The sequence below is a fragment of the Notamacropus eugenii genome, chromosome 2 (assembly GCF_028372415.1).
Source record: "Notamacropus eugenii isolate mMacEug1 chromosome 2, mMacEug1.pri_v2, whole genome shotgun sequence".
NCBI classification, from domain to species: Eukaryota; Metazoa; Chordata; class Mammalia; order Diprotodontia; family Macropodidae; genus Notamacropus; species Notamacropus eugenii.
Window position 1 is genome coordinate 378,149,336 of NC_092873.1, and position 19,540 is coordinate 378,168,875.

A 19,540-nucleotide genomic window follows, 5' to 3' on the forward strand; every position below is an offset into this window, starting at 1 on the left:
AAGTTCTTCCTGCTCTTACCAGGCAGGTACCATATGATTCATTAATTGCTGAAGAAAGTCTTAGAGTAGAGCAGAAATTCACCTAATTTCACCCCCACCCCCAGATCTTCTGAGAATAGATTGAAGTCTTAGAAGATGATAGAGATATAGAATTAGAGATAAGGAATATAGAATAGACTTTCTTGTGTTTTAGTCTTTTCTCTCATAGACCCCATTAGTCCAAACTGTAGTAGACCAGAGTTTGTTTTTTGAATTAGATGAGGATAAGTTTGAGTCTTAGGAAAGCACCAGTATATGAAATGGAGCCAGTGGTTCCCAGATTGAACTGAGAGAAAAATAATTAGAACCACGGAATAAAAGCTATTTGCAGTATACCTGTTTTCCTTGTCTCCAACCCTCTCTTCCCCCCACTCCCACCCCCAATAGATAAATCTGTTCTGATTGAAGGAGTTTGAGGTTGTGTCCTATAGTCCTGACTTTGGTGTTATATACCTTTCCACACTGTGGCTTTTGAGAGGGATCAGATCTTGTTTTTTAGTATCTGGTCGAGCCAATTTTGGATATGTCCTTACTTTGAAATTAAGTAAATGGCAGATAATAATTGCTCACTTTTCAATAGGGCTTTAAAGTTAACAAAGCTTTTTTCTTCAGCACAACACTGTGAAAGAGTTAATCTAAAGTAAGATCCCCATTTTACAGATGAGAAAACTGAAACCTCAGTGAGGTGTCACAGTAAGTTTTGGAACTAGGATATAGTAAACTCAGGTCTCTTCTGACTCTCAAGTCCAACACATTTTACTACAATACACTACCTTCTACTTAACTGCTCTAGATTTAGATTCCCATCCTTCCTTCACTGCTTTGTCATCAACCATCATCAAAAACCATTTTTTACTGGGTCCATCTGTTCTGTTAAATCAGTGTTACCATCCCTCTTCAGATCACCTTATGTTTTTTGTTTTTTTTTTTATCCCAGTTAAGTAAACTCAGTTGCATGCTCTTGTTTATGTTGCCGTTTACCATCCTACTATATGACCTGGTAATTTCTGCCAGACCAGAGGGCTGAGTGCTGTAAAGGATGTTGCCCTGTGGGAGGTGGGGTTGTTTTTTGTGACTGCTGCTGAACTGATTGTAGAAGGCAGTTGTGATGAATGTGAAGCCATAACCACAGTAAAATCTTGTATTCAGAGATGCCACTTTGGGAGGGTCTGTTCCATGATTTTGTGCTTGAGAATCTTTTCTGACCAGTAGATCCCCATCACTTTTTTGCCTGCAAAACATATTAGAATTGTTTCTGAAGTATGTCTTACCTCAAAGTGTTTTAAGTCTCTTCTCAATTTTTTGTTTTATTCCTAGGTGCATGGAGGACTGCGACAGAGGAATGGGGTACAGAAGATTGGAATGAAGATGTAAGTGCTCCCTAAAGTCCTCCTAAACTGAATGCTCAGGGGTAGGAGTTGACCAGGCCTTCATTTCTTACCATTGATGGTCTAAATCAGGTCATAGCAACCTATGGACAACTGTGAGATGTTGACCCATGACCATTTCAGGTGGCAAGTGAAGATATTCCCAGGGATAAGTAAGATTCAAAGAGGGCACATTGAGGGTGGGAGGGATATGAGGAGGGCTACATAGATACAAGTTCTAGGATTTAAGGAGGGCTACGTAGATATAAGTTCTATCGCATAATTATGCCTTGAAGCTACATATACATATAAATATATATAAAATATATGTATGTGTATATTTGTGTGTGTATATGCATATGTGTGTGTATAAATATACATATTTTATATATATATATATACACACACACACATATATATATATATATATATATATATATATATATATATATGCATAGTTATGACAGCTTACTATAAGACTTATTGCCATGCAAGTGACAGGTCCTGGGGATTATGTTGGAAGTGGAACTCTGGTGGTATTAAGTTATGTAACAACTGCTGAGACCCAGTATAACCAGCACTCATGAATGAGGTCATAATGACTTTCATTTTATAGTCACTTTTAAGCACTTACTCCTTGAATAATTCCATAATAGGCTATGTTTGAGATGCAAAGGAAGTAGTAGGATGGATGATAATGAATCCTTACCCTCAATCGTAAAATCTGGTTGATCTTAACGTTGCTAGATTTCATTAGCATACTACTTCCCCACTTGGAATTACATATAAAAGAACTCTAGGGTCACTTAGATAAATGCTACCTGTGTTGGAATAACTATATCTCTGCTCTGAACTGAAAATTTCGTGCTTTGAACCTCAGGGTTGATTTCTAAGTAAAGTCCCTGTTTTGTTGGTAGTTTTTGCTCATGTTCCTGTTCTTTGTGAAGTTTTCACTGTGGGTGACAATGGCCACGGAAAGGCAATGTCAAATACCTTCCTTAATACTTGTTGCCAGACGTAAAGTATTTTCTTCAAAGTATATTGAACATCAGACAGAGACTGTCACCTGAGCAGACTAGCTTGAACATTTAAATAAATTCTCCTAAGTCTTTCAGAGGCATGGGATACTTGGTTCAATCATATTGAAAAAGTGATTTCTACCCCTTTGATTAAATCTCTTATTTCTAAAAGAAGTTTTCATAATGAAAAAAGCCGAAACCCTCAGTTATAGATATTATTGTTCTTTTACTTGTTTGGATTTATGGAGGGATCAGTGTGATAAAGTGAAAAGAGCGCTGGGTTCATAGTCACAAGGACTTGACTCTGGATCCCAGTTTTGCTGCTTACTGTCTTTGTGGTTTCACTTCTCAGTTTATCTCTCAGTCCCAGTTTAATCTTCTGTTGGATTAGATGCATCTGTATCCCCCCCTTGAAACTCTTAAATCTATGGTCTTGTGAACCTTTGATCATTAGTTCTGTTGGGTTTCCCGACTTCACATTAATTATGAATAAAATCAAAGTAAAAATATATATAGGTGGAAGAGGCATATCTGTCTAAATCCATTCTCCGTAATTCCAGAACAAAGTTACCTCAAATCTGTTGAAGAAATAAGTTTATCAAGAGTCTAGACAGCACAGGCTTCTTTCTTTTTTGAGGCTAAATTGCATCTCTTTGAATATGTCCTACTTGGAACTGGTAGTGATTCATTCCTTTCTCTGTGTTCCAGCTTTCCGAGACCAAGATCTTCACTGCCTCTAATGTGTCTTCAGTGCCTCTGCCTGCTGAAAATGTGACAATCACTGCTGGTCAGAGGTAAGAAAATTGTATAATAAATTTTATCTTAATATGTCTGAGGTGACTGTGGGGATGAATTTTGAACAAGCCTCTATTTTTTCCTTTACTTTTAAGAATCTCTAATTAAGCTGTGTTAAGTGATTGTTAATTAGTCCTATAAAACAAAATCACTAGCTTTCGTTCAGATGTTAATCCTAGCCTTAGATCCACCTCAATTCTCCGATAAATATGTCTCTTTGCTGTTTTCCTTACATAATTATGTATCTCCAGTTGTCTGTGCTTTTGTACAGACTGACTGCAAGGAATGTTCTCCTTCCTCATGTATACCTTTTGAAATCCATCATTCCCTTTAAAGCATAGCTTATTCATTTTCTACCTTTTACACATGGCATTTCCTAATTTTTCCATGCTTTCTGATTTTCTTTGGTAGTTGTGCTGCTTTTAATCTAGTTTAACTTTTAATATTTCTGCCATTAAGTAAGGCCTACCATAAACTTAATTTCTTTCAAAGTAAATACAATTTATTGGGAGTTAAGTGAAGATTTTCCCATCCACTTTTGAATTTTGAAAATTCAGTAGGCTATCCACTTACTTTGCATTGCTGATTTTGGTCTGGTCAGTCTACTAAGATTTAGGTCCTCATTGGGTATTGAATGACCACTGTCTTTCCCTATCCTCCAGAATAGTCAAGGTCAAACCATCAGATCCTGAAGTTGGTTTTAGAGTGGCACTTCTGTTCAGCACTTCTCATTGGTTCTTGAACCTACCCTTTCAGCTGTTGAATTTGGTGTTCTGTTCTTCCATTTGTAATGACTTTCCAGAGATGAAGACAAATATGAGGTGTTAGTTATCAGAATGGCTTTCAAAGTGGTATAAAACTTAAATTTTTGAAAGACTCTTCTAAGATGCTTTGTATCAAATGCATGTTTTAGATTTTTATATGTTGTTGAGATGTATTCAGGTTTCAAACTTTTGGATGAAGTTCCTAAATTTTAGCAAATTCATCCCTAATTGTCAAATTACCTTATCAAACCAAGACTTAAGATACTAAATTTTCAAATTTATGCTAAAACAAAGCTTTAAAAAACCTTAGCATTCATTATATCTGGCAAATTAGTAGAGTTCTTTCAAACTGCCATTTGGATACAGTTATATTACATATTAAATATATTATTTGTATTTACTTAGCATACTGGCTGCTCAGGGTTGCCTCTATGTTGGATTCCCCATAGAAGAAGATAAACTTTAGGTTTTGTCATCTAATTTGCCTTTCAGCACTTGTGATGCTATAACTGAATCAAGGTATTATGGAATGCTTGGAAGTTTTTACCTTTGTTCTTCAAATGCTGTTCTCTTTACTAGGATCGACCTTGCTGTGTTACTAGGGAAGACACCTTCTTCGATGGAGAATGAATCAACCAGTCTGGATCCATCTCAGGCTCCTTCCCTGGCCCAGCCTCTGGTGTTCAGTAACTCAAAGCAGAGCACCATATCACAGCCTGCATCAGGAAGTACCTTCTCCCATCACAGCATGGTACGTAAGGGAAGCCCTTCACCCATTCCTGTCCCATCTCCTTCAGGAAGTAGTCAGAAGTTAAGATGTTTCTAGTGTCTGTTTTTCTATGACTCAGATATAGAAATTGTGGAGTAGAACTAGCTATAGGTAAAAGGTTGGTCTCTGGTCAAATAGGGTCCTGAAGTTTGAAAGAGTTAACATAGTATTAAATACTTCAAGGAGAAAAGGGTTGCTTCAAATCCAACTCTGAAAAACTTTTTTACTTTATGATGTTGACAAGATTACAATGTTTGATAGACAATCTTTCTTTTTTCATGATGGAGGCAGAAATTTCATTGCTTCCATAAATCACATCCTTCTACTTACAGCACTGTGTACCACATGGCTTGGTTCAAAAATCCAAGGTAGTTAAATTGAACCAAAGTACAATATGATACCTTGTGCTAGCTAGAGACCGAAACATTTGCTGTTCTTGTTAAGTTCATTGCACCTTGAGACAAATGATTCTGGAAGTCTGAGTGAGGAAAATTAAGATTTAAAGAATCTTCTTGCTGAAAGGTACATTGGCAATTATCTAGTCCTTCCCCTTCATTTTAGAGATAGTCAGATGGAAGCAAAGTTTAGTGTCTTGCCCAAGGTCACAAAGCTAGTTAAGAGTTACAACTACGGCTAGAGTCCAGTTCTTCCGACTCCTAATACTCTTTCCAGAATGGGGGTAGACTTCATTCAAGAGCATGTTTTGGAGGGAAAGATGTTATCCTGGACATGGTTGAATCTTATTCAAAATCAAATAATCTTGTTCTTACACACTAAATCTTAGAATAATGAAGCCTTTAATTTACTAGAGCTGTGAAATGCATTTGGAGCCTGAACCCTAGTGCATCTGGAATCGAGACTGTTGGTTACATTTTGATCCTAAAGAGTTTAGGTTTCTTGTTGTCAAAGATACGATGCTAGAGAAATACCTAATGGTATTAACCTATGTTATTTCTCTTTACTACAATCTCACCGTTATATCCTGTTATATGTTTTGTATTAGGTTAAGGATATTTTGCTTGATTCCCTCCCTTGTTCAGGTTATGAAATATTTCTACATATTACTTCATACTGCATAGCCTCCTAGAGATAAGAACCATTAGTTTAATTCATAATTGGATTATCAACTCCTTGAGTTCAACATGTGATGTGGTTAAGTTGGAATCCTGGTGTTGCTTCTTATTATTTGTTTGACCTGGGGCAACTTGGTTCAGTTCTCCAGACCTGATTTTCCTCATTTGCAAAATGAGGGGGTTGAACTAGATCCATTCCAGCTTAAAATCTTAAAATGCTTTTATCTATTATTATTTTAGATTTCCACCAGGACCTCATAGTGAGGGGCTCAAATATTGATTGAATTATATTGATTTCTTATAAACTACATTTCAGCATTGGCATATCACTTTAGAATTCTAATATTTTCACTTAATTGTGATATGGCATGTTGGATAATGAAATATTATGGAGTATTTGTCTAGTATGGGGGTGGGGAACCTGCAGCCATGAGGCCACATGTGTCCCTCTTGGTCCTCAAGTGCCACCCTTTAACTGAATCAAAACTTCATAGAACAAATCCCCTTAATAAAAGGATTTGTTTTGTAAATTTGAACTCAGTTAAAAGGCTGCACACAAGGACCTAGAAGGCTGCATGTAACCTCGAGTCCACAGGTTCCCCACTCTTGATAGATGAGTTCTTTATAACTCATTAGAGATGTGAGATTGTCTCCTGTAATCCTGTAACTGACTAGAATTCCTGTAACTTCTTGCTATTCCTGGTAGAGATAGAGATTGAGGTAAAATAAGAGAAGTTGTACCTGAGCTGCAGTCTGATAAATTTTAGGTGCGAGGAAGACTGCTGGCATTATTATGTGGTGAATAAGCGCTAAAGGAAGATTGGAATAAATTTTCCTCTTTGGAGATCTTCTAGAACAAATAAGAACTTGATCTGGAATGGGTTGGAGGCAGTTTTATCTGTCAATAATCATTAGGTTAGTTCTTTCATTCACAGATTGGTGACATGGCAACAAATAAACTCTGAAGTGTAAGCTTGGACAGCTGATAGAACTTGGACTTGGTCATTTATTCTGTTTTTAAAACTCAGATAAGGCATAAACCTGATAATCTGCTACTGAAGCCATAAGATTTGACTTATCCAGTGTAGGGTTTGTGAAAACCTGTTCTGGCTTCATCCCTTCATCTTATCTACTTATGGGCAGAGAGGAGAAACTCCCACAATGTCCTTTGGCTTCCTGTGGAAAAGCTAGAGCCGGAAATGAGTCTTGCATTATTGGCTACAATAATACTTTGGGTTATCTATATTTCAGTTATTTGTGGTTTTCTTGTGCCTCATTGTCATGGATAATCAAATTGGTTGTTTTATAAAAACAGCCATTGACATTTTTTCCCTGCAGGAGGTACGAAGGTATAATATAGGCTTGACTCATCTGGCCTATGTCACTCCAAGCTAGTAATTCCATGTCAATTCCTTAGTGAAATTCTGTGATTCTGTCTTGATCTGCAGGTGAGCATGCTAGGAAAGGGGTTTGGTGATGTCGGCGAAGCTAAAGGTGGTAGCACCACAGGCTCCCAATTCTTGGAGCAGTTCAAGACAGCCCAGGCTTTGGCCCAGTTGGCAGCTCAGCACTCTCAGTCGGGTGGGAGCACCACCACTTCCTCTTGGGACATGGGCTCTACAACACAATCCCCATCGCTGGTGCAGTATGGTAAGGGAAGACAGGAGGTCATAGTCCTTATCTTTGGAATGTTGCTCCTAGTGGGTAGGTAGAGATGTATGATGATGAAAGGGGTGATGAAAGGGGCAGCCAAATGACTCATTTCCCACATTAGTTTCCCTTGGCCAGATAGATTGAGTCCGGGCAGTTGGGGAATCACAGGATTTATGAGGCTATAAATCTTAATTCTTATCTGATTGAATGGGTTCCTATATCCTGGTCTGGAGGCCTTGCATTGACCAGGAGATTTCACACAGTTTCTTCTGGTTCACCTGGGTTGATTGTGAAAAGCAGATATTTCCAACTCTGGAGAGTTCAGAACCAGGGATAGGGCTTTTTAATGACTTTGACAAAAGAATCAGCCCCAAGGAGCTTCTCTGTTTTATATCTCTGCCCTAGAATGGTGATGGTGCCAATCAGAATGAAGCTAGCCTCTTGGTATGCATTGAGAGAATACTACCCCTTATGCATAATCTAGGACTTTAGACCAGAGTTTTCTCAGAGTTCATTCTATACCCTTTGCTTGGTCTCATACATATACATCTATTTTTCTCCAACAGATTTGAAGAACCCAACAGATTCAGCAGTCCACAGCCCATTCACAAAGCGCCAGGCCTTCACCCCATCTTCAGCCATGATGGAGGTGTTCCTGCAGGAAAAGCCACCTGCAGTGACCACTTCTACAGCTGCACCTCCGGCCCCTTCCTCTCCGTTGCCGAGCAAGTCCACCTCGGCTCCGCAGATGTCCCCGGGGTCTTCAGACAACCAGTCCTCCAGCCCCCAGCCAGCTCAGCAGAAACTGAAGCAGCAAAAGAAAAAGGCCTCCTTGACTTCGAAGGTACTTGATCTCTTTGTACTTTGGGCTGTGGAACCTGGAATAGTTTTGTGAGGGCTTCTCAGGATAGATGGAGGCACTAACTTAAGATAAGTCATGTTCAAAGTCATAGGGGAGTTAGTTACACCCCTAACTTGTTGCAGTCATTTAATATTTTTTATTTAAATTTTTTATCAATTTTTTCACATCACCTTATTTCTCAATGTATCTTCCCTCCCTCCACCCCTTTCAGAGAGCCATCCTTTTTAACTAAAAAGAAGAGAAAAATAATTCAGAAAAATTCTAAACACATCAGCATATTCTGAAATTAGATACAGTACTCCATAGCCATGGTCTCCAATTTTGCAAAGAAGAGAGGGAATGGCATTCTTTTATCTCTTCTTAGGAGCCAAGCTTGGTTATCATCATTTTCCAGCATTCACTTTGGAGTTCCTTCATTTACAATATTACTATCCTTGTGTAAATTGTTTTCCTGTTTCTGTTTACTTCATTTTGTATTAGTTCATATAAGGCTCCCCAAAATTATCAATATTCTTCGTATACATTGCTTATTTGCAGCACATGTTTGTGTGCTATAATTTATTTAGCCGTTCCCCAGTTGATAAGCATTTACTTTGATTCCAATTCCTTTGACAGTACAAAAAATGCTGACTCTTGGGAGCTACCTGGGAGTGTAGTGAACAGAGCACTAGAATAAAGAATCAGAAAGATTTGAGTTTAAATCTGATCTCGGACAGTACTTGGGCAGATTACTTAATCTCTGAAAGCCTCATTTTCATCTGAAAAATGGGGATGATAATAGTGTCAGTCTCTCAGAATTATGGTTAGGATCAAATGAGATAACGTTTAAAGAGCTATATAAACATGTTAGCTAGCTATTGTCATCTTCATCTTTGTCCTTGGATGGAAGGGTATGGAATATTTTAATTATTTGGTTATCAGTTCCAAAGTATTTCCTAAAATTGTTGGACCACTTTAGTTATATATCTATTTTAGTTAGTAATATGTGACAGTGAAATCTTCAAAAGTTGTAAAGTAGTATAACTTCATGAGCCTGTTTAAAGATTTCATTAAAATTCACAGTTTCCTTCCTGTTGTCTCTTTTCTACAGATTCCTGCTCTGGCAGTGGAGATGCCTGGCTCAGCAGATATCTCAGGGCTAAACCTGCAGTTTGGGGCATTACAGTTTGGGTCAGAGCCTGTCCTCTCAGAGTATGAGTCCACTCCTACCACGAGCGCCTCCTCAAGTCAGACTCCAAGCAGTCTCTATACCAGCACTGCAAGGTACAAGTCAGAGCTGCCTTCTGTTTTGTGGTTTAAGTTCACCTCACTTGGAGACTGTGTTGATCCAAAACTAGCTTATATTTATTTTAGGTAGGGGAGGAGAAATTGAAGGTAGATTTTTTTTTTTTTTCAGATCTTAGAATTATATTTTAATTGTTGATATTCTTGTGTTTGGTGGTCCTTTAGATCAACACTGTCAGGATCGTCTGTCATTTCCTTTAAAGGAGTAGTAGTATATGCCTTTTTGGCCCCTCCATTAAATCTTCAGACTTAATGCAGGTGACATGTTACTTCAATAACACCTGAAAAACTTGCTGTCATTGACCTTTTGGAGTCAGCTTGTGGTACACGGGATAGAACTCTTGCACCTGAAATCATGAAGACCTGAGTTCAGATCCAGACTTAAGACATGTACTGTGTGACCCTGGGCAGGTCCCTTTGCCTCAGTTTCCTTGGCTGTAATAAAATCTAGACAATAACAGCATCTACCTTGCAGGATTGTTATTGAAGATCAAGTGAGGTAATATAAGTAAAAGGTTCTTTGTACAGTGCCTGTTGGATAGTAGGTATTATACTAAATGCTTTTTCCCTTCCCCACTTAAGTGTATGTGTATGTGTTGGGGAGGGGACTAATGTAAGGTACATGGTAATTATGGAGAGGTGTGAGTACAGTTGCATAATGTAAGTAATATAAAAGATGTGTGAACCAAGAAATCTGGAAAAAGAGTTGGGTCATATTGTTAGAGTGAGGGATAACTAATGAATAGCCATAGATTCCTTTTTGGCTCTTTTCATGACCCTCAAGGAGAGTGGTTAACATATGTAACAGAAAACCTCGGAGTTATTTGATTTTGTCCACTCCTAGCCATTCACTCTATAAATGTGAAAAGATTCCCTCCCCAAGTAATTACTAATAACTTGCCTATTAAATTTTGAAGGCTTAAAGTGAGGAATGAAGTTGAATAAAGTATTAGGCAATATGAGACTCCTGCACTTTTTCAGTGACCTTTATAGTTATATTAGCAGATGTTTGTTGAATTAATGGAGTCCCCCAAGAATTGGTCCTGGAGTTAAATTTGCTTAAATTGAGTAACAGAGGATGAATCCATTGTTTAGTACTCAAATGCAAATGTTCATTGGGGTACCCATATTGATAGCACTATTCCCATTCAGATTCTTTTCATGGCTTTTTCTTTTCTCTTAAAATGGGAAAAAATTAAAGATCAAGAATAACTTGTCTGCTAAAGGAACAGAGAGGCAAAATGGATATTTTGTCTCTCTCTCTCTCTCTGGTTACTTAGCTATTGAGAGAACAGGATGTGGTTTGATATTGAGAATGCTGTTGCTTGGCAGAATTAGGACCAAATGGGTATAAATGAGAGGGGGGCTAAATTTCAGCTGGATGACTATTGTCAGGAAATTTGTAATACAGACTGTAGCATAGTACTTGGCAGGTTGGTGTTGTAGTTGGTAGAATGGATTTAAACTCAGCTGTTCCTGAATTTAAGTCATAGGTATGTGACCCTGGACAAGTCACTTAAACTTCTTCAGCTTCAGTTTCCTCATTTGTAAAATAAGAATAATAATAGCACCTACCTTGTATAGTTATAAAGATCAAATGAGATAATATGTGTTATTTTGCAAGTCACAAAGTGCTGTACAAATGCTCTTTATTACACATACTTAGTGTTGAATGTTGTAGAGGTTCCTACATGAATTTGGAATTTGAACTCGTGACATTTAAGGTCTATTTAGTTTTACATTTGGCAAATCCTTTGTGCCTTCTAATCAAAGTTGGCAGCCAGGTTTTCTGAATTATATTGTTGCCTGCGCCACTAGTATTATGGGCTTATGTTGTATACTGGCAGTTGAAAGGAGGGGGTGGTAGGGATTTAGATTTGGTAACTTGGTGTTGCAAGATTTCTGTGTGGGGATTGAGTTAACCCTGTAGGGCTCTATAGGGCCCCAGACAACCCTGGTCTGTTAGTAAGCTTGATCTGTTCCTCACATAATTGATTGTGTGTTTCTCTGTTCATCCCACATAGTGAGTCTTCATCCACAATTTCATCCAACCAGAGTCAGGAGTCTGGCTACCAGAGCGGCCCAATTCAGTCGACAACCTATACCTCCCAAAACAGTGCTCAGGGCCCGCTCTATGAACAGAGATCCACACAGACTCGGCGGTACCCCAACTCCATCTCCTCGTCTCCCCAGAAAGACCTGACTCAGGCAAAGGTAAGTTGTTCAGCAGCCCCTGGGAGGTGGTTGGGAGAACAAGGGGACAAAATCCCTTATGGTTCAACATTTCACTTTGCTATAAACGCTGCAGAGGGTCCTTGGGGAGCACCTGGGCAGAAGCAGGAAAGGAGAGCACATTGCTGCGATTGGGCCAAGCCCAGCTGACTGTTCTCTTGGCACCAAAGAATCATTCTCCCTGGAGGAATAAATGTAAAGATCCCAGCTGATGGAGCAGGGTTTGTGTCTAGTCCAGTGCCTGCCCCATTCATTGGGATATATGATTGCTAGAGTGCTAGGTGCATACCAGTAGACCTCATCTGGCTTTGCCTCATGGCCAGTTGGGGGGGACAGTGTATGCAAGAGGAAATGTGGAGTGACTGCCAGATCTGCAGGCTGCCAAATTAATGGCTTGACTGAACTGCATTACTTCCACAGACACTTCCCCTAAGGATCATTGGTCTGGGTCTGTGAGTCTTTCCAGCATCTTTTTAAGGCTCTGGGTTTCCTTAGTATATTGGGGGTCATTACGTGCTGTCCCCTAATGAACATACATCTTCCCTTCTAAGGGTCCCACAGATTCCTTTATTTGGGTGTGAGGAATGTTAATCCTTTGATTAACCTGTAAATTTCCTCTGAATTATGGGAGAGAGAGTTTGTTGGTAGAGGCTGAGCCTGGGCAAATGCTAATCTGCCCTCCCCCCGACCCTTACTCGAGTCTGTCTATTTCTTGCTCCAGAATGGCTTCAGCTCTGTGCAGGCCACACAGTTACAGACCACACAATCTGTTGAAGGTGAGTGTTCTCCAATTTTCTCTCTAATTAAAGGTGTTTTGTTTTATTGTATAAACTCTGTTCTAGTATCTGTATAATCAGCATTTTTCAAACTGGATTCCACAAAGCTATTAGAAGGATGTCTGTGAAAAAGATATCAGGAGACACACAGCAAATCAGACAACCCATCTGCTTTGCTTTCTGTCAGTTGTATACACTATGTGTCTGTTCCATTATTACAGAAACCGTTAGATAGTAGTGAAGAACATTGGGATCAAAAGGATAAGATTTCTTGTTCATTTAGAATCAGACCTTAAGCATGTCTTAATAGTAACATACAATGCATAATCAGTTGATTGTTGGTTTTAGCAGAAGGAATTTAAAGCATCAGAATTTATTTCCATTAATGGTTTTTTAAAAACTATGCTTTGTGCAAAAAATGTGAATAATTAGACAAGATCAAAGAACGTGAAGGATAAGAAAGGGAAAATGTTAACTAAGATGGACAATAAAAACAAACATCCATAAACCCAGTTCAGATATAAAAGAAATATACATGTAGCTGTTGTATTCAATCTGTGTTTCAGGTGATTCTCATACACAATGTATTATTACACAATGTATTATTAATGATAGAAAATTTTTAAAAATAGTTCTGGCAAAATTGCAAAGGCATTTATTGACCAAGAAAGTGAATTAAAAATTAGAAAGCACTTTTTCAATGTGGAAATGTGGTGAATCAAAACAATCTCTGTCTCCCCCTCCCAAATTTTTGCTTATATAAAATAAATGGGGAAATAAAAATTTAGTTCTCTTTATAGGGTAAGCTATTAAATCCATCCAATATTATTCTCATTTATAAAACACCAGTAGGTAAAGGCTTTACACACTTTGCACTAAAGCTGTTTGTAATGCTGATAGATTTACAATAACATGTGAATAAAGATTTTAAAAACATCATTTGGTAATAGTTGTAGACATTTATAAATATTTTAAAATTTTTATTGAAAGGGTTCTGTGTAAGTTTTGTTTAAAGTAAAAGGGTTGTTCCATTGTAAAACATCTGCAAACCATTACCTTAGATAATAACATTATAATCTACTGAAGAGAATTTTGAGCCAATAATTGGGAAAGAGTTAAGTGCTACCTCTGTTCTGACTTACTGATTTTGGCAAGTGCTAAACATCCCTTTGCCTTAGTTTCTTTGTTTGGAATGGAGATCATGATTTATCTGTTCCCTTGTGAACATTATATGAAAAGAAATTATTTTTTTAAATGATATGAAAGTAATAACTTCAAGTATTTGGAGTTTTTAAAGAAAGTAGTTTCTATAGAAATCAAAATAGACTGTTGAGGGAACTCTGAATGATGGTCGCATCTTTACTTTTTCCTTGCAGGACTTCCTAAAATTGTAATTTCTCTTCCTTTCCCCGTTCTTCCTAGGTGCTACTGGCCCTGCGGTGAAATCTGACTCACCCTCTGCTCCCAGCATCCCCCCTCTCAATGATACAGTATCTGCAGCTTCCTTGCTGACCACAGCCAATCAGCATTCATCTGCATTGGGTGGCTTGAGCCACAGTGAGGAGCTTCCAAATACTACCACCACTCAACACAGCAGGTGAGTGAATGGGAATGCTCTGGTCACTGTAGCCCTCTGGGGTCCTTGTAGACACTCAACAGAAGGTCTACCTGAGTGGCATATGGAATGCTTGATTAGAAGTCAGGAAGGGTTTCAAATTCTACCTCAAACGTCTACTAGCTGAATGGTCTTGTTAAGGTTAAGTGAATTTCACTTAATGAAATGTCTGTATGAAACATTTTGTAAATCTTAAAATTCTGTAAATCAGTGATTATTGTTGTTGTTGCTATTATTAGCAGAGGTTGCTGTAGCCCCAGCTTTGCTGTAATCAGATGACTTGAGAACTTTGGAGACAAAAAAGAGTTCCAGCAATCACTTTGTTTTATTGATCACTTGAAATAGAGGGATTGATGGCCTTCTGGTCCTTTGGTTTCCCACCTGCCCCTTTTTTTCCATTGCTCCTTGCTTGATTTAGCATCCCAAGAAGAAATAGATGGTTGAGGTCCTTCGGCTGAAAACACTTTCTCTGTATCTTTCTAGCACATTATCTACCCAACAGAATACACTTTCGTCATCATCATCTTCTGGGCGCACTTCAACATCAACTCTTTTGGTGAGTATAAGTTGATGTTGCAGTTGGGAAACAAGACTTCCTTATATTTACTACCTATTAACAGGAAACTCTTCATTCCCCACTAATACTCACTTATTTTGTGATCCTGAATCAAGTCATTTAACTGCTCTGTAACATAAAAATGGTTTAAAAAAACCCCAAACACTAAGATACGAGATTAATTTGGTGTGTGTTTGTATAAATTTGCTTTCCAAATTCCTTGATTTAAAAAGGTTTCTGCAGGATAAATAACAAATTTGCAAATTTTCTTAAGGGCTCAGGAAATTACAGTGAGAATTCAACTACAAGAGGACAAAAGTGACAGGGTGATGGCAAATGAAGTGAGGGGTGAGAGAATAGACCCTGCTGGTAATTGAGTGGTGCCCCAATCATTTGAGCCTTAGCAGTGGATATACAAGTTGCTGTTGTAGTTCTTGAGTCATTTTAGTAGTTTCTGACTCTTCATGACCACATTTGGGGTTTTCTTGGCAAAGATACTGGAGTGGTTTGCATTTCTTTCTCCAGCTTATTTTACTGGTGAGGAAACTGAGGCAAATAGGTTAAGTGACTTGCCCAGGGTCACACAGCTAGTAAATCTGAGGCTGGATTTGAAGCCTGGGAGAATGAGTCTTCCTGACTTCATACCCATCTCTTTATCCATTCCACCACCTAGCTTTTGAGGTAGAGTTGTTTTCACAACTTTTGGTGGCTTCTGAAAGTTCAAAAAATATTGTTACCCTTTTTTTTTTTTAACTGAACCTGTGATTTTATTGGTATAGGGAACTCACTTTACCAGTGCAGATTGACATCTTTTCTTCACCTTAGAGAGTTGCCTGAGATCCTCAGAGGTTAAGTCATAAAGTCATAGATTCAGAGGTAGAAGGTACGTCAGAGACCTTGGGAGTCATTGTAGCCTTGAGTGGTTCCCAGCCATTATGTAATGCCTTCCTTTTCTCTTTGGCACATTCATTATATCTGTTTCTGAACCGTTAAAATGGAAACCAAACTTGGAGATTTTTGACAACAGAATTTCATCAAATTTTGCAGCCACCAGAGGTGGCTTTGCCCAGGAATACTAATAAAAGTAGGCAAGGCAGTGATTTTAATAGGACCTCATTTTGGACTGTTATACAGAAGTTTTAGAATCCTCAGGTTTCCTGGAGAAGGAGGATTTGAGTGGGTATTTCAGGCCTGCCTTTTAAATATCCTTTTCCGATCTACTCTGGAACTCAGCTTAGCCTATGTACTAGACTGAGGACTGGATGGGTTAATTGAGTTGCCTAGTAGCAGAGCTGACTTTCTGATTCCTATTCTAGTGCTTGCTGGTATACAACATGAGCCTTTAACAGGGCTAAATTGTAGTTGGAATTTGAATATATTGGGAGTCTATAAAACTGCTCTCTATTACTATGTTTGGGAAGCCTAAGTAATCGCCAGCTTCTTCAGATCAAGAATTGTCTTTTACCTCTTTTTGCATCCCTAGTGCTTAGTATAGTCCCTGGCACACATAGTAAGCATTTAATATAACATTTATTGATTGACTAAATTTAAAATGCTCACTGGGCTTTAAGATCTTTTTACCATTCTTACAATTTTGAAGGTAATTCTTTCTTCTGTATACACTGAGATCGTAGGTCCATAGTATTTAGAGTTGGAACGGATTATTGACATCTTCTAAGCCAACCTCATTTTATAGATATGGAAACATATCCCCAAAGTAGTTAAGTAATTTGCCCAAGGTCATGGTGGTTGAAGAACTAGGATTTCAGAGAATATGAATTTTGAAAATTGAAAGGGACCTCAGCAAGGCATCTTGTCTAACCCATGTTCTAAAGGAATCCCCACTAAAGCAGAGCTGCTTGGGGGTTGTTTGACTTCAGTTCGAAGACATTAAAGGAGAGGAGACCTAACATGTCTCAGGGGGGCCTTTTCCACTTACAGGTAGTTCTAATTGTTAAGAATTTTTTCCTGAAATTCTAAATTTGGTGCTTTGTAATTTCTGTCTGGTTTTGCTTTCTGAGGACAAAACAAACAAATTTAATCCCTCTTCCTTGACATTCATGTACTTTGATTTGAACTCAGATTTTCTGATTCTACCTCTTGTGTTCTTTCCATTATACAATACTAATTTTGTATGGAGTTCCCAGTTATCCTTGTATTTGAGTGGGTACTTCATTTCTGAACTGATGATAACTCTTTCCCAGATGATGAAATAACCCAGCACCTTGTGTCCCGGTATATGACAAATGTTTTATGAGTGCTACACTCTTCTCCTGGTCTTTGTCTGGTGAAGGCTGATTACTTGGGCAAAGGCAGCTTTGCGGATCTGTGGCTTAGACTGTGGTATATTGAAAGCAGAAACAATTTGGTGATCAGAAAATCTGAATTAAAATTCCTGTTGAATGTCTTTTGTGTGTGGCCATAGGCTATAAGTCCTTTTACTTCTCTATCTCTTTATTTTCAAATTGAGATTATAATGATATTTAGAAGCTTAAAGGAATTTATATACCCAAGTTATTATTAGATTCTTTTTTCCCCTCCCTCATGATCTCTGTTGGATGAGGAAGGAAAAGGAAGTCATGATGCTATGGCTGTATAACATCATAACATTCTTCATCATTGGGAATAGTATCTTAAGATCTGTTTTGCTTGCTTCTACAGTAATTAGCATAGCTCCTCTGATGCCTTATATGAGGTTTCCATATTAATTGTGTTAGTTTCCTCCCCCGTTTTTTTGGAGCAACAAGTCTTGTCTAGAATAGCTGTGTCTCTCACACCTCTGCTAGGTTATGTTCTTTCCACTGTATTGGCATAGGGCACTCTTGTAATCTCCCAGCTCTTCTGACTAGATGAGTTCATTGCTTATGTGCTAATGTCTGTGCCTTCTGTCTCCCCATCTTGTTTTTTTTTGTTTGTTTGTTTGTTTCATTTGTAGCACACAAGCGTTGAAAGTGAGGCGAGTCTCCATTCTTCCTCCAGCACTTTCTCTACTGCATCCAGCACAGTCTCGGCGCCTCCCCCTGTGGTCAGCGTCTCATCTAGCCTAAACAGTGGCAGTAGTCTTGGCCTCAGCCTGGGCAGTAACTCCACCGTCACCGCCTCAACCAGAAGCTCAGTCGCCACAACTTCAGGTAGCCCTATTTGGGAGGTGGGTGGTACCTCTTCAGGGAGTAGGAAGGAGGAAGAGGAATGGTCATTTATCATATTAGAAGTGCTCTTTCTCTTTCAGGAAAAGCTCCCCCCAATCTTCCTCCTGGGGTCCCACCATTGTTGCCTAATCCATATATCATGGCTCCAGGGCTGTTACATGCCTACCCGGTAAGTGGGATTTGGGAGATATCTCTCCAAAGAGTAAGGTTGTCTTTCCTCCTTTTCTCTTCCCTTTTGCTTCATAACTTTGCCTACAGAGTGGGTATAAAAACATTCCAGAATAAGCTATCCCATCATCTACACCTGGAGTGGCTCCTTAGTGGTCTGAATGTAAATTTGACATCTTTCTTAATTTCTCTGTAGAAAATTGTTTTCCTTCCCATATCTTTTTAGTTCACTTTAGGGAAAACTTGGATTGAATTTTTCAGGATTCTTTGCTAGGGTTGTTGACTTCAAACTTAGCAGATTTCACCTATCCAATTTTCTGACTTTAAGAATGTTAATGTGCACTTTTACGTTCCTATAAATGCAAAAAAATCCCCTATTACCAACTCAGCAGATAAAAGCTGAGGGGTCACTGAGTGATAGAATTTATAGTTATTTGACAAGATTTTTTAGGAGAGAGATTTTAAACTAGATTTTGAAAAGGGGGGAAAAAAATTGATGAATAGATTTTCATTGTAGATCTACCACTAACTGTGGGCCTTTTATTATTTCCCCTTTAAAAATGGAAGAAATCATATATGTTGTTTTCTGGCCATCTAAATTATTTTTGTTTAGGGAATAGAATGAAATTTCTCTTTAGAAGCTGACTTTTGATTTCTCTTGATTCTTTTTTTCCCCCTTGTCCTGGCCTTACCAGGACATTTAAGCATGTTATAGGAAGGACCTAGTGACTAACTTTTGCTCACAGATACATCTGTATTTTTCAGCCACAAGTATATGGTTATGACGACTTGCAGATGCTTCAGACAAGATTCCCCTTGGTGAGTATGTGGGGTAAAGTCATGACAAAAAAACGGTGCTTAGAGAGGCTGGGAATTGGTGGGAAGAGGTGATTTCTTAATTCAATAAGAATAAAAATTATGTGACAAGTTGAGATCCCTGCCTGACATTCCTCAGTGCCCTGGGACTCGGTATGTCTTACTTTCTCCCTGGTAAATCCAGAGAGCCATAACTTTTTGTTCAAGAGAGTTATCTTGGCCATGACTCTTTGAGAGGACTTCAGCAGGCCTGGGAGAAAGATCAGGATCAAGGATCCTTTTAAGTACTTGGACAACTTAAATGGGCACACCCGTAGACCTTGCCTGATTCTGCCTATAGTCAGGCAGGGAGCACAGTGTGTGCTAGAGGAAATGGAGCTTCTGTGAGTTATGGCCAGCACCACCAGAGGCTGGCTGCATTGCATTATCCTAACATTTTGTTTCGATCCTATGAAGGATCACTGGGATGGGGACTAAGGCATGGAATCTCAGCCTCCTTTTTTGTTTTCTAGGATTACTACAGCATCCCGTTCCCTACACCTACCACTCCGTTAACTGGGAGGGATGGTAGCCTGGCCAGCAACCCTTACTCTGGTAGGACTG

General features: G+C 38.7%; 1 protein-coding gene and 2 non-coding genes across 25 annotated transcripts in view; all 3 read left to right on the forward strand.

The window, feature by feature from the left end:
* The window catches only part of UBAP2L (ubiquitin associated protein 2 like), a 44,035-nt gene that overhangs the window by 14,770 nt on the left and 9,725 nt on the right, over nt 1–19,540 (forward strand). For all 23 annotated transcript variants that reach the window (XM_072647072.1, XM_072647077.1, XM_072647083.1 and 20 more), the window contains 14 exons: nt 1,357–1,409; nt 3,134–3,219; nt 4,564–4,735; nt 7,275–7,476; nt 8,046–8,323; nt 9,432–9,604; nt 11,650–11,839; nt 12,579–12,633; nt 14,056–14,230; nt 14,732–14,804; nt 17,740–17,935; nt 18,034–18,122; nt 18,887–18,940; nt 19,450–19,531. In XM_072647072.1, coding sequence (XP_072503173.1) covers nt 1,357–1,409; nt 3,134–3,219; nt 4,564–4,735; nt 7,275–7,476; nt 8,046–8,323; nt 9,432–9,604; nt 11,650–11,839; nt 12,579–12,633; nt 14,056–14,230; nt 14,732–14,804; nt 17,740–17,935; nt 18,034–18,122; nt 18,887–18,940; nt 19,450–19,531 — 1,878 coding nt within the window. The remainder of the gene's footprint in view (nt 1–1,356; nt 1,410–3,133; nt 3,220–4,563; nt 4,736–7,274; nt 7,477–8,045; nt 8,324–9,431; nt 9,605–11,649; nt 11,840–12,578; nt 12,634–14,055; nt 14,231–14,731; nt 14,805–17,739; nt 17,936–18,033; nt 18,123–18,886; nt 18,941–19,449; nt 19,532–19,540) is intronic.
* Nucleotides 12,139–12,279, forward strand: LOC140530644 (small nucleolar RNA SNORA58). Its single transcript, XR_011976072.1, has one exon. It is a non-coding gene; the product is annotated as a small nucleolar RNA SNORA58 (small nucleolar RNA).
* LOC140530643 (small nucleolar RNA SNORA58) lies at nt 19,241–19,375 on the forward strand. The gene has a single exon (XR_011976071.1). It is a non-coding gene; the product is annotated as a small nucleolar RNA SNORA58 (small nucleolar RNA).